Source organism: Danio aesculapii, chromosome 12, assembly GCF_903798145.1.
Source record: "Danio aesculapii chromosome 12, fDanAes4.1, whole genome shotgun sequence".
Taxonomy (NCBI): domain Eukaryota; kingdom Metazoa; phylum Chordata; class Actinopteri; order Cypriniformes; family Danionidae; genus Danio; species Danio aesculapii.
This window is the reverse complement of record NC_079446.1, coordinates 10124933-10142821: the sequence shown is the minus strand read 5'-3', so window position 1 is coordinate 10142821 and position 17889 is coordinate 10124933. Positions and strand designations below refer to the sequence as shown.

General features: G+C 34.1%; 2 protein-coding genes across 2 annotated transcripts in view; one reads left to right on the top strand and one right to left on the bottom strand.

Annotated features, from left to right (window-relative positions):
- The window catches only part of reep3b (receptor accessory protein 3b), a 58626-nt gene extending 45898 nt beyond the window's left edge, over positions 1–12728 (bottom strand). The window contains exon 1 of the mRNA XM_056469681.1: positions 12428–12728. Coding sequence (XP_056325656.1) covers positions 12428–12459 — 32 coding nt within the window. The 5' untranslated portion in view covers positions 12460–12728. The remainder of the gene's footprint in view (positions 1–12427) is intronic.
- Positions 12729–17478: 4750 nt separating this feature from the next.
- Positions 17479–17889, top strand: part of jmjd1cb (jumonji domain containing 1Cb) — a 249544-nt gene continuing 249133 nt past the window's right edge. The window contains 1 exon segment of the mRNA XM_056469094.1: positions 17479–17791. Coding sequence (XP_056325069.1) covers positions 17657–17791 — 135 coding nt within the window. The 5' untranslated portion in view covers positions 17479–17656.

The following is a 17889-nucleotide window of genomic DNA, read 5'->3' as shown; positions in this document are numbered from 1 at the left end:
GCTCTGCACATTTTTAGATATCAGTCACGTAAATTACTGCTGACTCATTTGTTATTCAGTTTACATAGAAATCCGATATATTTCTCTGAGAAGACTACAGAAACATGTCTGGCTCCATGAATAATTAAATATGCATAAGGGAATGTATAAAAAGGGCATCCTCTCTCTTCCAGTATGGAAAAAGCTGACCGTACAGTATGAAATACTGCCTATAAATAATGCACAATACAGCAAATTCAAAAAATACAAAAGGTCATCAGCATGATTATTTTCATTTTACTATAATATTTGGAGATTACTTCATTTGGTTATTTTCTCATTTAACGCTTGTTAACGTATTGTTTAAACTGACTACACTTCGGTTAAATTGAAGGAGGTTTTTGCTCCATTGACTTCCATTATAGCCACATTTTTTTGATTGCAAAGCCATGACACCATATAATCTTGCATTCTAAGCTCAGACTTTTTCTGTCGATTAGGGCTGCACAATATATGGTTTCACCATCGATATCGCAATGTGATTCTTTGCAATAGTCACATTGTGACGCAATGTTGAGTCTGGATTACAATTGACACAGTGGCGCAGTGGGTAGCACGTTAACCTGACAGTAAAAAGGTTGCTGGTTCGAGCCTCAGCAGGGTCAGTTGGCGTTTCTGTGTGAAGTTGTGCATGTTCTCACCATGTTTGCGTGATTTCCCCCACAAGTCCAAAAACATAGGTGAATTGGGTAAGCTAAATTGTCCCGATGTATGTGTGTGAATGAGTTTGTATGGATGTTTCCCACTGATGGGTTGCGGCTGGAAGGGCATCCGCTGCGTAATACAGATGCTAGAAAAGTTGGCGGTTCATTATGCTGTGGCGACCCCAGATTAATAAAGGGACTAACCTGAAAAGAAAATGAATGAATGTTTGAGGTCTGTGAATGTGTAAGCAGTTTAAAAGAATTCAGGCATAAGAAAATTTACCGTTTGTTACTTTGAAAAGTTAATAATAATTAATTTTATTGAACTGTTTAAAAAACTAAGACTATACAGCATTATTTTATATTTTATTATTCAATTACTGTATACCTGAATACAGTTGGACTCTTTGTAAAACAATAAAACGCTGTTTATTTAATTTGTTTCTTTTTATTTATTGGATTTATCTATGCTTGTAGATTGTTTAGTATATTTTACGCACTCCCCCACCGAATCAACCCAATATAAAATGATAAATACTTTCCAAACTCTTTTTCTAACTCATCTGGTGACATTATATTCATATCTCAATTTTTATCGTAGAATAAAATAAGTTTACTATACTATAGGTTGCACTCAAACAAAATCATCCCAATCAATCTCAAGTAATTGCTTTGCAAATAGAGCAATAAATCCTCTGGTGAAATTGTACTTGTATCTCAATTAGGGATGCACCGATACCATTCTTTTGGAACTGATCCAATCCAGATACCAAAACTCTGAGTATTGATCGATACTGATCTGATCCCAATACTGTGCTGTTTTTCTTTTTTTTTGTTTTTAAGTATAATACAACTACATTGACTATGCTTTACAAACTATTCGCAGCACTGAAAGTATTCCCCTGGGAAGAATAAATAGTCTTGGAGAAAGTTTGTTGTGTTGTCATGAACGCGACACGCAGTTTGAATTGCGAATGACTGAAGAATGATTGACAGGCATGGCGGCGGGAAGCGCTGAAGTGAACATGAATTTAACCACTTGAATATTCATCTGTACTTCACATTAAACTATATATAATTGCTTCAGAACATTTGGGATATAGTAGGGATACATGACAACTTTTTAGTGCCTTATAATAGGCTACCTTCATGGCTTATAAATGACACAGAATACAGAGCATGCGCAAGATCGGATTTGGATTGGTAACAGCTGGCCGATACCCAATCCAGCAAAAATATGTGGTATCGAATCGATATCCAATCAAAGTATCGGGATCGGTGCATCCCTAACTGCAATATATAATCGCAGAGAGAAAAAATAATGATAATAATAATAATAATAATAAAATCGCAATGTAAAATTTTTCCTATTTTATGGAGCCCTAGTGTGTGCATAAATACACTTTGTTTATTATGTTCTGAGAGCTGAGCTACTTATTTAGATTTTCTCAAACATATCAAGGTAAGTGAGCAAAGATCACACACACTATACTCAATATAAAGTCCATGAACTAAATTTTTTTTTCCATTGTAATGATGATCAACAACAAAAATGACATATTTTACCCTTTCACAGCAGGGAAAACCACCAACAATCAAGAATGCATGATTATACGGTGTCATGGCTTTGCTTTCAAAAAAATTACATTATAATGAAAGTCAACGGGGCAAAAACAGACCCCAACATAACGAAAGGGTAGTCAATTTTTTTAAAAGAGTGTATTGTTGAGTTTTTGAACAATTCCAAAGCAATTTCCCAAAAATATGTGTCAAAATAAGATTTGTCACGAAAAATCATTCCATTTTCTGAAACACAGAGAAAGCTGTGGCCAAATTAAGCCGCAAAGTCACCTCAGAGTGGATAAAAACAGCACACACTGGTTAATGTGTTGCAAACCAATTATAATGCTAAAAACAAGCCTAACATCTCACATTCTGTAACCATAGAGTTCAAAATGGCAAACATTACTGTCAAAGTATTCCAGTTCAACTGTAAAACAGTCGATTTACCCGCAACTGTCACATCACTTGCAATAAACTAATTAATGTGCCAAGTCATTGCATGGCAACCACAAACTAAACTCTCCTTTGTGTAGTGCCTAACAAACACCCCTAAATAACAGGTTATTCACCTATTCTCTTGTTTTGAACACATCCCGCTCTACCAGTTATGATGTTTCTTTCACTGCAGGGTATGTACTGTAAGATCAGCCCAGCCCTGACAGTGTGCAATAAAGCCATAAAATCTGCTCAACTTGTTGGTTTAGCAATCACTTCGCTGCAAGGCTTTGAATTTCCTCACTGTCTGCCCGAGGTCTCCTCCTCCTCCCACAACCGAACCTGTGCGGCCCCTACCAAACACAAATAAATGTGCTGCACATCGGTCTTTCATTGTTTTCGCGACAGAGTTGGTCTTCCTCCAGTGGGCCCCTGGAGGAAACGGGACCTGCACAGAGTGGTCTTGAAAGAATTTTGGTGAAGCGGGGTATCGTTCTCAGGGTGCGCAGCTGAAAAAATACAATCTGCAGACGGGCCTTGACACTCAGGTTTAGGTCAACTTTGAATTTCCTGCTAAAAAACGGAAAGGCAACGCTCACTCTGTTGCTTCAAACCAGATGCTGAGAGGCTCCTAAAGCACATACGATTCACATATTAGGATTAAAAGGTATTTTTGCACAAAAAAGCCTGACGTTAGTTGTGTTTTTGTCAATGTCAATGAATTGAACCCGATTACAGATCTCATTACATGTATGCTAAATATTGTAATCTGATTCAAATATTCATTTTTATGCATCTTATAAATATTTCTATTAAAACTTTTGCATTTAAGAAAGTTTAGTTTTAACATTTGTTAAAAAAAAAAATCCCTTTAAGGTCCCATGAAATAAAAATAAAGTTTTTTAGATGTTAGTATCAGTATTATTAATTTTTAGGATATTTATAATCTAGTGTGCCCCAAAACAGTGACAAAATTCGTATTTACAAGATTTAAAACATGTAAAGTTTGCACTTTGTCACTTCTGCCCAAATGGATCAATAGTTTTATTCACGTCACCTCATACCTCAGTTTCTCATCACATCATAACCAATCAAATGCACTCTATCAAGCCCCGCCCCATTCAAGACGCTTTACATTTGCTTTTCATCTCATGCACTTGAGCTCAACCACTTTTACTGGCAAAGCTGTGATCAAACACAAAAAAAGGGGGAAGAGCAACACTATGTCCCACCCTCTCTTTGTGTTTCAGTTTAGATTATGTCAAACTTAGAATAAAAATGTATATTTTAAAGCACTTCACAGGACCTTTAAGCAGGGAGTAGTACTGGCTGGGCAATTAATTGAAAAGTAATCAAAGGATCAAACCGTGCCCTCTTATTGCACTTTTTGGACTTTCTCAGAATATAGCAGGGTGATCGAGCTGTACTGCAAACACCCTTGCATTTTTGACACTGTTAGCAAGGCGGTGTATTCCTTTATTATGGAAGCAAAGATTTCCTCTGAGTTTTGACAACTGGTTGCGAGATGCAATGAGCTTCATCCATTTGGAAAAAAATTTGGTTTACAATAAACAGCAATACTAGGGCTTTTTCTGAAACATGGGATCCATTTAGAATTTTCATTTCTGAGCATGTCAGTATCTCTACAAACTGTTCATCTAAATCTTAGGGCCTTTCAATTGCAAAGCAAATGTAATTGAGTACTTGGTATGAATACCTGAGGATTAATGTTTGTAATATTGGGTTATCAAGGTATTTGTGCATTCTGTGCAGGTTTTTCTTTTTTCATTTATTGATTTTATTTTTTATTTTTGTAATTTATTAATTAAAATGTATTTATTTGTTTTCTTTTCTCTCTTAGATCAGTGTTATTTCAACTTGTTTAGAAAGTGGGGTGGGAATAACATTTGTTTAAATTTCTCTGTAAAATTACTTTGTTTTATTTGTAAAAGTTTAATAAAGATTTTAAAAATAAATAAAAGTAATCCAAAATCGACATTCAAAACCTATAACTAGGGCCAGATGAAATCTGCGAACGTTTTTGCTATTTCTGCAAAGAATTTTGCTAAAAATCTAAAATGCTAAAAAATAATTATTTTGGGAGTATCATAACTACAACCTTAATATGTGAAATAAAAATAATATCTTTTTAACTTTTATTTAATGTTTAAAATGCAAATCCATTAGATTCACTTTATTTGGTAAACAAAGCAAGTCTCTCATATAATATCTCTACTAAAAGACAAAAATATTATTGTATTGCATTAATGCATTATACATAAATCAGATGAACATTTTTATATTAGTCAATAATATTACTGTAATTAATTTAAAAACTGAATAAATATAGATTTAAACACATTTACTCAAGAAAATAAACAGAATAAATGATGGGCTAAAAATCTGCGGAAATCTGTGCACACAGATTCTGTGTGGGCCTACCTACAACCTAATTTCTCCAGGTCGATTTTTTTCAATTACTTTTGAAAATAACATGTGGAGTCACATGACTGTGCTCTGTTAGTCACATCTGATCTCTGATCAAGTGGGACGATGGACCCATTCTTGAGCCTTACTTTGCACTACATTGACAATAATTGGAAGCTGCACCACAGATGCCTTGAGACGGCATATTTTCCATTACATTAAAAGGATTATTTATATTCAAATATTTGTTTACAGAAGATGCAAGAAATGCACTGTTTAAAATATTATTTACAGGGACTGCTGTCCTTGCTCTATGTACTGAATATAACTTGACAGCCAGATAAACTCTTTCTTGAGATCAAAACTCTGAAACTCTGAAGTTAACTCTTTGTCCAGAGGTTTATTGACATTCTAAAGAAAGGTAAAAGTGAAATGCACAAAAGCCATTATCAACATTAAGCATGTTGTTAAGCTGTATACATATTAAAGAAGTAAATAAATTAATGTTTTAAAATGCTCCAGTATGGCAGTATCTGTATCTGTGGTTACACGCAGTAAACAGCAGTGAGTTCGGTGAACTGATGACCTTCACAGCCAATTACAGTCATTTCTGTGGAGCACATAATCACAATGCCAAATCAGCGGTGTTTAAGAATGCCCTCAACAGCGCTCAAATGTTAGCAGGAAATGGATGTTTATAAAATTTAAGTATCGATTGGGACTGAATTTTAATATTGTGACAATCCTATTGGAGGATGTAATTGTTTTTTATATATAAATATATAACTTTATTAAGTTTGTTCTTTAAGATTCAGTTTTAAAAAAATTATTATAAATTAATTAATTTACTTAAGATTCATATTGAAAATTTAATTAGATCCACTTGCTTGAAAAACAAGGTTACATAGGTCTCTCACATAAATATGTATCCACTTAAATACAGAAAAATATTACTTTAATGTACTAAATTATCTAAAAATCATAAAAAATAAATGCCTATTTACACACTTACATGGATACATAAGTTAATTGATGGGCTCAAAAACAATTATGTGGGCACAGATGGGTGCTTGCAAAAAAGCTAAAGAAAAAAAAGATGCAAATCGCAAGCTAAAAAAAAAAAAATCTAAATAGAATCTAAATAGAAAACAGCCCTGATGTTGATGCATAAACAGTGCAGTGATCTTTCTGAACAGAAACGTAGGACCTGTTCTAAGATGGCAACTTATAAACTGACGTTAACAAATAATTCTACATTTTATCCTTCTAAGTAAAAACATTTAAATAAAAGTACTATTTTTTACAGCGTTAAAAAACTGTTTAGGGATTTCAATATCTGAGACTGATTGGGATCAATGCCTTTTATCAGTTTATTTATGTTCAATAAATTCAATGCACCATCTTATTTAGTACAAAGTATCACACAAAATTCACCATTCTAAAACAAAGCTTAATAAATTCTGTCCCTCGGGTTTCCCCCACATGTGACAAGTAAAGCTGCTGAGGGTACCTTAGCATATCTTTTTTGGTCTTGTGTTCAAATTCAGAATTTTTGGTTGGAAATATTTCAGTTCTTTGCTAAGGATTATGATTGTGTTTTACTCCCTGACATAATGATAGCAATTTTTGGCTGGTCAGATTTTCTTGAGACTCTCAACAGAAATGTACGATTACCTGTTCAGTATGGCATGATCATAACTAAAAAAGTTATCCTTTGCTTTTGGAAGAAAAATGTTAGGCCTCTTTTTTCTGACTGGCTTCTTGGACTCACCTCCACTTTACATTTGGAAAGAATAAGATACACCACCTCTGGGAACTCTGCGAAATTTAATAAAATGTGGGATCCAATCTTTTTTTTTTTTTTTTCTGAAACACCATAAAGACTACTAATGTTGTTTGATTTTAAGTTTTTTCTCTCTCTACATCCATTGTTGTGTCTTTTTGTAGGTCATATATGTTTTGTATGTCGCCATTTTCTCTTGTTTCATGCTTTATTTTACATTTTGCACAGATTATCGTTTCATGATGGGTTTGTCTGTCTGTTCTTTGTTTTTCTGTCTGCAAAAATTATAATAAAGTAAAAATAAAAATGAAAAAACTGTGAATGTTTTGATGTTTATTGTACATGCTTGAAATGAAAAAAAGACAAAGCTGGCAAACAAAACAGTCATGAAAGTGTCCACAAACTCCACAGGATCCATTCAAACAGACGATGCGGTCTTGATTTCTCATCATCGAGCCATAAGCGTACAGTTATTGTCCTATATTTGAACTTCTACATCGTATCTGCTGTAAAGTCCTGACCACAGAATTATAACCTTAAAGTAGCAAGGTGGACTGTAATTGGTACTTGCTGGTTTTATGACTGACTATGTCTCTTCCTAACTGCATGCACACTGTATGGGACCACGTTGCAAAATGTGTCTTGCCCACAAAGTAAACCAAAATGATACTCTTTCTGCTGTTTGCAAATCAGCTACCAAACAAGGACATTCACATCAATCATTCAAATCTGTCCAAGCCTAAAAGCAAATGTCCTCTATATGTTTGTATACCAGTCAACTCATTTGAATAATTTTTATGTTAAATTTAATTGAATATCTGTTTATGTGTATAATAATTATAATGATTGTTTATTATTAAATAGTCAGTCCTTCCAGGATTTTGCAAGTCTAATGGGTCTTGAGTTCAAAAAAACAGAAATTTGTGTTCTTTTTACAGCAGATCACAAGAATTGAAGTAAATAACACCATAGATTTTGAGAAAAGCCATCACAAAATCAGTCATTTTAGTTATTAAAATATAAAATATAATAAAGTGCCTGAAATGTCCTTGAGGAACTGATTAGTATCATTGATTAGGCTCCGTTTACACTAATACGTTTTCATTTTAAAATAGTGTTTTAGAACAAAAATGATCCACATCCAAACTGGCGTTTCTGAAAAGCTCTCAGTCCAGACTACACAGCTGAAAACGCACATCATGTGATCATACACGCACTCCGGCATGCGCTGAAAGCTGCTTCAGCGTATTCTCACATCTGACCTCCAGGCAGTCAGCGGGAGCTCTGAGCACATCTGCCCAGCTGAGAGCAGCCAAACATCAGCCAGTCCATCCCGAATCTGCCGCTGGATCTCTTCTCTTTGTAATTGTTAAAAGCAATCTAGCACATTTGACCGATTGTTTGCCTTTATTTTCTATATTGTATAAATGTATTGTACTTTATACTATAGAAATTGCGAAATTTTGTGGTTTTTATGTTAGCAGGTTTTTTTTTAAGCATGACAGAACATGAACGCAGTTAAATGTATTAAAACATATGCGTGTTTGTTCATAATTCATAAAAATGTCAAAAAAAATACTAATTTGTGGATCTCCTTACTTCTGGGTGCAGCTATGCTGCTGTTGTGGCTGGGAAATTTTGGGACAGATAATTGGGAATTTCTGGGAAAGAGAATTGGGACATCCCTACCCCTTCATGTGAACATGCAAAACGAGGGTAAGGGCTAAGGGGTAGAATTGGGATCGGGCCTTAGTGTTTCACTTCTGATTTTAAAACAGTCATCAACTACTCAATCTGTACTTTTTTATTAAAAATTGCTTTCTATTAATACTGATTATATTATGTATGCCATTAAACTATAGCAAAATTATATATGGGTTCAAATATATTGTTAATTGTTTCTTTGGTGACATACAAACATTTTGGATTGCCAACTGCATTTAATGGGGACTTATTATGTATCTTGTTTTTTGCTGTAAACTAAGTCTCAGGTATTCCAAAAATTTTAGCTTAGAATACCTCATATTATTTATTATACCATATGCACATTTTTGAATAGAAGCAAAAAAAACATTACTTTACATCACATGTTTTAGATACTCTCATGTGAAAGCGCAGTTGGTCATTATGAAAGTTTGTCTGTATGCATTTTATAGCATTGCCTGTTTTAATTACTGATATACTATTGAAGCACACAATGAAAGATGCCGTCAGATTGCCCATGATGAGTGACTATTAAAGTCCTCTATAGCATCTAATTGCACAAACTATCAAATACTGGGTAAATAAAAAAGTTGGCTATGTCTGCAAATGTAAACATCAGGGAAAGTCCAAGACAAGTAGATTTTTTTAATTGGGAAGTGAAAGAATATTACGTTTTTTATACTTTGACTATAACTGTTCTTGCTGTATTTTTTTGTTGAACAAAGTCATCTCAGCAGAAAACGTAGCATTTCACAAGTCAAGTGAAGTAGGTTTTTTACCATTCCGCTAGATGTGTGGATATACAGTGGAACGAAACGTCGTGCCTTGCAGGACCACAGTGCTACATAAATAAACACTCATAAATATAAACAACCCTGAACGTAACAGCTATTTTAAACAACACATACATAACTAACATACCAGAGCGATAATCTAACTATACTAACTGTACTGTAAATACTTACTATACTATAAATACTATACACCTAACCTAAGACAGAATATACAAGTACTTTTACATAAGACAGAACAATATTGTGCAAAACTAGTTTTTAAGAATGAAAACAAAACAAGTAGTGAAACATGATTGTGTGGCACATTCACAAGTAAACCTTGTTTTACTTATACACAATACTGGACAAAAACTGACATTGCGATATTTAGTTTGTCTGCGATATATATTGCGATATGAATATAATTTCACAAGATGACTTATAACTCTGTTTGAAATTAATTCATCTATATACATTGATTAGGATATTTTATAGAGAAGTATCTGCATAAAATACAATTAAAATTGAACCGATACAAATTAACTTTATGGTTTTCTGTAGAATCTAAGGCCCATGTTTTACCATGTCAGCACTTGATGCCCAATTCCGTTGACACATTCCTTTAATTGTGATCCATATCCAATTCATGTGTTTATACCTGCCATACAATTTACGACGTTGGACATGCATTAAGGCAGGTTCAAGCATCTGCGCATACGGTTTAAATATGGTATCATCCACCATTCAGATGAATTTGTGGGTAAGAGAGATCTCAGGTCTGGTGGGAGCAAATTGTGGCGACTGACTGCTTTCCTCCATGTTTTCTCTGTTGTTGTTTACCGCATCATTGTCTCCACACACGCTCTTCCTTCTGTGTCATTAAACCGCGGAGATGTACCACATTGTCACAAGTTTAATAACGTACAAAACAGAATGCCTCAATCCGCTTGTTAAGTTGTGACGTATTGGTGACGTATGGAATGGTGTTTCCGGGTCCAAGCCACTAGTCATTTGAATTGAGAAAATATTCATTTATGGCCACATTTTAGTCAGATCACACTTTAAAGTGAATTTTATATAAAATCAGTGTACACATCGGTCTCTGGACAAAATTTGAACAATTTATGAAAAAAATTTATCACTTTCTGGCCATCGGATATTAGGCATGGATATATATATATATATATATATATATATATATATATATATATATATATATATATATATATATATACTTTGATCGTGATTTTCTGAAGTATTGCATCACTTTGTAAACGTTTAATACTACCATTTGTCTCCCCAAACAGTGTGATAAAGCACTTGGACCCAGAAGCCACTTCGCGTGACGTCACACTTAACAAGCAGATAAATCCGATCTGCCTGTTTACTTGAGTCACATTGTCACATATCCAATTTATATCTGTTTTATTTCCACATATGAAGGAGGCCTGAAACTGATCTCTGAATATCCGAATCCATGCGTTTTTTTTTGTGTTTACATGGGCATAGAACAGGTCCGATCTCTGTCACATATGAGCAAAAAAATTGGAATTGGGTCACATTTAACTGGCAGCGTAAATAAGGCCTAACAGTAGGTACAGAAATTCAATAATAATAATAATAATATATAAAAATAACACTTTACAGTGTATTGTCTTCATTGTATGAATAAATACAAGTAATTTTGCTTTAGATGCCCCTTTTAAAAGCACAGCCACGGGTCTTAAACACATCCATCTTTCACTCTATTTCAGGGTTAAACTTTATTATAATCCCAACTTGACATTGTTGATCCTGTGATGAGACTACTGCAGATTCACACATTGCGATATCGATGCTGAAATAATATATTGTACAGCCCTACTTTGTAAGAATCAGTTTAACCAGCGGCCAGGTTTAAGTTGCAATAATAGGGTATGTGGATTGTTTAATTTGTTTGGTTTTATGTTTATTTTGGGCTTGTTCTTATTTGTTTAAACTGTTTGGAATGCTATATTTTACATCATTTAATACTGATGGATGCAAACAGCTGAATAATTACGTAAAGGTTACATAACCAAGTTACTAAACCTGTAAACTGCTGTTTCCTGATGGGAAGAGCATTGTTGGGCCGCAATTAATTTTGATTTCATATACTGACAGATGTAACATCAAAGAACTGCTAAAGTAGAAAACAGTAAAAGGTGTAGTATAAATTAGGGTTCGATCATTTGCTGTAGAAAAAAAAGTGTATTACACAGACATATTTTTGTATCCCTAGAGCTAAGAAGCTGTTTTTTTTGTGTCCAGGCCTGTAGAATGACATCAACCATTAGTTAGCATAAGAAAGATGGAAAGTTCAGAGATATGAGTCAGAACCTAATGACAGCTCCACCTAACTCAAAAGCATTGAGGTAAAGTTGGTTTTATATTCACACATTCAGACTTTCTACTAAATAAAATAATCTAAAAAGTATTATTTACAAATTCTGAGTGTTTCCACATTAGCAGTCAATGACTTTTAAAGTACTAGTCAAACAAATAGTGCTGATGTTGTTTTTAAGTCATACTTACATTAGGTAAATGTACTTACCATGGTAAATGGAGCGTGTCACACGTTGTCACTGAACGAATGTGCAAGTATAAAACCAACTTTACCACAGTCCCAAAACCCCCAATAAAAATCATGGTACATGTACAGGCGTTAACACAGAAACATTCATCCGGCAGATCCACTGCTTTATGAATAATTTCACTACAGACACAAAAACCTGCGATACAGCAGCCCAACTGTGATGGCAAACTAAGCACCACGCACACACACTGACTGCTGTTTCTAGGTCTTATCTTCAAAACAACAAGGACGTTTCTCAAAAGTCACGTTAGAAACACTAACGCTTTAAATGATAGCAAATATAAACTCTACGGGGTCAAAAACATAACGTCACTTTAAAAACATTCAAGGTGAAATTTTCAGTAGATGGATGCTAATAAGCTAACCAGTTAAAAAGAAACGGCTAATTAAACACCCGGACTTCAAAAATTCTACATGTATGTAAATAAATGAGGATTAAACTTACACGACAGATCTTGATATCATCCAGGACACCATATTTTCCTCAGGATCGATCCGAGAAAAAAAAAGATGCTAGCTAAGCTAACCTTATTTACAACTTCAGTGTCCAACTTCAAACGAGGACAAACACCAACGGTCTCCTGAGAGCCTCCGTTCACTCATTAATCGATGTTAGACACAAACATCTCGTTTAAAACTAACTACGGAGACAAAGGGAGTTTAAACTATTGACACTGTTGTTGTGCCCATCTTCTTCGTGCTCTCGCCCAAACCGATGCCGTTTCTGTAAAAGGTGCGCTTTCAGGTTGACGTCAGAAATAATTTGATTTAAGGACCCGATATTCCTGCTATGGGATTGGCTACTGGGACTTGTTTACATAAAACTCGGAGCGTTGATTGGATACGCTAAATGTTTGTTAAGTGACATCGTTTGAATGACGCTAACCTCATACACTCAACGCATTCGACGCTGATTCGTTTACAGACACCGGGATGTGAAAAGGACCAATCAGACACAAAAGCGTTGAAAATAGAAACTCTTTGATCTCGTTGTCATTTTAATGCTAAATGGACTGGTGGAATTTTATATATTCTATCTATCTATCTATCTATCTATCTATCTATCTATCTATCTATCTATCTATCTATCTATCCATCCATCCATCCATCCATCCATCCATCCATCCATCCATCCATCCATCCATCCATCCATCTATCTATCTATCTATCTATCTATCTATCTATCTATCTATCTATCTATCTATCTATCTATCTATCTATCTATCTATCTATCTATCCATCTATCCATCTATCCATCTATCTATCTATCTATCTATCTATCTATCTATCTATCTATCTGTTTATCTTAGGATTTTAAATTTAATTATTGATTATTGGTTTATCCATCCATCCATCCATCCACCCACCCATCTATCTATCTATCTATCTATCTATCTATCTATCTATCTATCTATCTATCTATCTATCTATCTATCTATCTATCTATCTATCTATCTATCTATCTATCTATCTATCTATCTATCTATCTATCTATCTATCTATCTATCTATCTATCTATCTATCTATCTATCTATCTATCTATCTATCTATCTACAGTATCTATCTATCTATCTATCTATCTATCTATCTATCTATCTATCTATCTATCTATCTATCTATCTATCTATCTATCTATCTATCTATCTATCTATCTATCTATCTATCTATCTATCTATCTATCTATCTATCTATCTATCTATCTATCTATCTATCTGTCTGTCTATCCATCTATCTATCTATCTATCTATCTATCTATCTATCTATCTATCTATTAGTTTAATTCTTGAAATGGCATCAAAATTTAAAGTGATAGATTGAAAGTAGCTACTTAAACAAAGATGTCATATAGCTAACAGCTGCTAAATATACACTTTCGCATGTAAAGAAAAGTCTTAGAGAGAAAGTGCAAACAGTTTCTGCGTTACTACATTATAACACCTTATGACAATGAAAATACTCAATAACAATCTATTCAAACAGATTGAAATACATACAGAACTTCCATCTTGAGTAGTGCAATACATCTGCCAACAGATGACATCTGTGAATTGTGGTCTCACATATACATTTTTTAAATATAGAAAATATACATATTCTGATATTTTTTCAGCTTCGTGTAATTAAACATCTGAGGTGTTAAGCATTTTCTTTTCTTTTTGTGTAATAAGTAGTAATAAGATGTAATAAGTAAATGTTGGATTATAATATGGAACTTTGTATATTTAGCAAAAGGTAATTATTTCATTCATCTATCCTTTCTTTCACCTGTGATACGTTTATGTAAAAGGATGATGAGTGAACCCATATTATACAGTATATTCAAACAGTGAAGCATAGTATGTTGTAATTATTATTTTATATAGGCCAATGCTACTTCACTACTCTGTGTGAAGAACGAAAAATGTATTACTGTTTTGTTGCGTTCTCGCCACCGCTGGCATTGATGTTCAAGTAGCTTTAAATTGGATTTGTGCCATATTGTATTCGACATTTTAGACAGACGGAGACGGAGATTAGCCGTTCTGCTTTCAACAGAGTGTCTGCAGGACCAGCAACCATCTCAGCGGCACTCTATGATTTGTGATTCTATCAGCCATGAGATATCTGTCTCCATCTTCTGCTCTGACCTAAAGGTGACACAGACTGATTGTATCCAGAGCCTCTCTAACATCAGCCCCCTTCTTGTGCTCATCAGCGAATAGCCCACAGGTCAGCTATTGTGGCGGATACAAACTCGCAAAAGTGTGAAACACAATTGAACACAAAAGGTAATCAGATTTTTTTGTCTGTATGGTTGTACGACAATAAAAAGAACGAAAATGTGTTTTAAAGAAAAAAAATCACATATATTCATATTTATATAATTATTCATTCATTTATTTTCTTTTCAGCTTAGTCCCTTTATTAATCCGGGGTCGCCACAGCGGAATGAACCGCCAACTTATCCAGCACATGTTTTATGCAGCGGATGCCCTTCCAGCTGCAACCCATCTATGGGAAACATCCATACACACTCACTCACACTCATTCATTAGGGACAATTTAGCCTACCCAATTCACCTGTACCACATGTCTTTGGACTGTGGGGAAAATCGGAGCACCCGATTGAAACCCACGCGAACGCAGGGAGAACATGCAAACTCCACACAGAAACGCCAACCGAGGCTCGAACCGGCGACCTTCTTGCTGTGAGGCGACAGCACTACCTACTGCACCACTGTGTCACCATTTATATAATTAATAAATATTTATATAATTGCAATTGAATTTAGATTTAACATGCTTATATGCATCTGTATATATTTATGATTTCAACATTTATTATTTATATAAAATTTATTCACTTTAAAAGTAATTAAATAATTTTACAGAAACAAAAGTGTTACAGCTGTAGAAAACCCTTAAATGGAAATAAAGTAATATTTTATATACAAGTCCACTGTAATGTTTCAAATAACATTTGGAAAATAAAATGTGATTGAAATAAAGCTGCATTATTATTCAGTGTAACAATTATTTTTATGTACATAAAAAACAATATACATATTTTGACTTAGTTATTTAAATAAAAAAACAAGGGTCATGTATATGTATGTATGTATATGTACCCTTGGAATTATTAGCCCCCCTGTTTATTTTTTCCCCAGTTTCTGTTTAACAGAGAGAAGATTTTTTTCTAAATATAATAGTTTTAATAACTCATTTCTAATAACTGAATTATTTTATCTTTGCAATGATGACAGTAAATAATATTTGACTAGATATTTTTCAAGACACTTCTATACAGCTTAAAGTGACATTTAAAGGACTAACTAGGTTAATTAGGTTAACTAGGCTGGTTAGGGCAATTAGTTATTAGTCATTGTATAACGATGGTTTGTTCTGTTGACTATCGAAAAAATATAGCTTAAAGTTGCTAACAAATAAGTATTAAAATGTTTTTTAAAAAATTTAAAACAGCTTTTATCCTAGTTAAAATAAAACAAATAAGACTTTCTCCAGAAGAAAAAATATTATTAGTCATACTGTGAAAATTTCCTTGCTCTGTTAAATATTAGTTGGTATAATAGATAGACTACTGGTAGATATACTACTGGTCAAAAGTAGTTTTTTTTTTCATGTTTTTTAAAGAAAATGTTTCTGTTTATCATGACGCTATTTATTAATTGTAAAAAAATTGTTAAATTGTTAAATATGTAATAAAATTTTAAATAACTTTTTTGTTGTATGTAATTTTAAATGAAACTATTACTCTAGTCATTATCGCTTTTATTACTATTACCATTAATAATAATAATAATAATAATAATAATAATAATATTAATATTAATATTAATATTAATAATAATAAAAGTAATAATAATAATAATAATAATAATAATAATAATAATAATAATAATAATAAAAGTAATAATAATAATAATAATAATAAAGGAAACGCAATGGCGCAGTAGGTAGAGCTGTTGCCTCACAGCAAGAAGGTCGCTGGTTCGAGCCTCGGCTAGGTCAGTTGGCGTTTCTGTGTGGAGTTTGCATTTTCTCCCTGCATTTGCGTGGGTTTCCTCCGGGTGCTCCGGTTTCCCCCACAGTCCAAAGACATGCGGTGCAGGAGAATTGGGTAGGCTAAATTGATTATAGTGTAGGTATGTGTGCGAATGGTTGTGTATGGGTTTCCCAGAGATGGGTTGCGGCTGGAAGGGCATCCGCTGCGTAAAACATATGCTGTATAAGTTGGCGGTTCATTCTGTTGTGGCGAACCCAGATTAATAAAGGGACTAAGCCGAAAAGAAAATGAATGAATGAATAATAATAATAATAAATTTTAAAGTGATTTCTAAAGGATAATTGGACTGTGATGACTGGAGTAATAAAGCTGAAAAATCATCAATAAATTATTAAATTATAAACGACTTTGGAACAGTTATTTTATAGTGCAACATTTCACAATTTTACAATTTCTACTGTTTTTTTTAATTAAATAAATGCAGCCTTGGTGAGCAGAATAAGCTTATTTTAAAACATTTCAAAATCTTACTGACCCCAAACTTTTGACCGGTTGTGTATTTATGTATATAAATATATCACTGTTTGCTATAATTGAATTGAATTGAATTGTTTGCTATAAACGATAAATATTGTTTTTTGTTAAATATAAATATTGTTACACTGAATGACAGCTGCATTATACTTTTGTTTTGATGTCTGAAAACCTCCATTCACCTTTGAATTTATTTATTTATTTATTTATTATTACTGTTTATTTTTCTGCTTTTCATTGCGGCGCTCCCAAAATAAACAAAAACAACAACTAAGCACTATTTCCAGCGCTCTGGCATATAGTAGGAGTAAAGCAGCTTGAGAATGAATCTGTCTGGCGGACGTAGAAATCTTCCTGCTTGCGGTTTCACAGAGGCTCGTGAGTACTAGTGTGAGGCGGACGGATACCAAGTTTTACGTTCGCAGTGAAACGGCCCAGTGTTCAGTTTCACGGAGCGCGAGAGCGACCATTCGCGGGTGGAGGCTGAGAGAAATTTAAATCCCCCGGGTTGCGGTCGACACGCAAAAAGGCGAAAAAATCACGGTTATTTCTTTTTCTTTGTTCAGAACGCACTTTGACGGCGTAAATGTGCGGTCGGTAGGGTGCGAGCGTTGAAGTTTTCGAGGGTTTTTCGCCATGGTGGTCGGGAAGCGGTTCCTGTGTGTGAGCGGAGAGGAGCCGCTGGATCCCGCGCACATCGCGCACTGGTCATGGCGAGCCGGAGTCATCCGAGCCGTCACTCACCGCGACCACGACAATCCCGAGCTGACGGTAAGACAACGGCATACAAGCTACGAAAAATACATATTACACCCAGGGAACTCAGTGAGAATATGGCATTGTTGAATAAACTGTTAAGCGTCAGATTA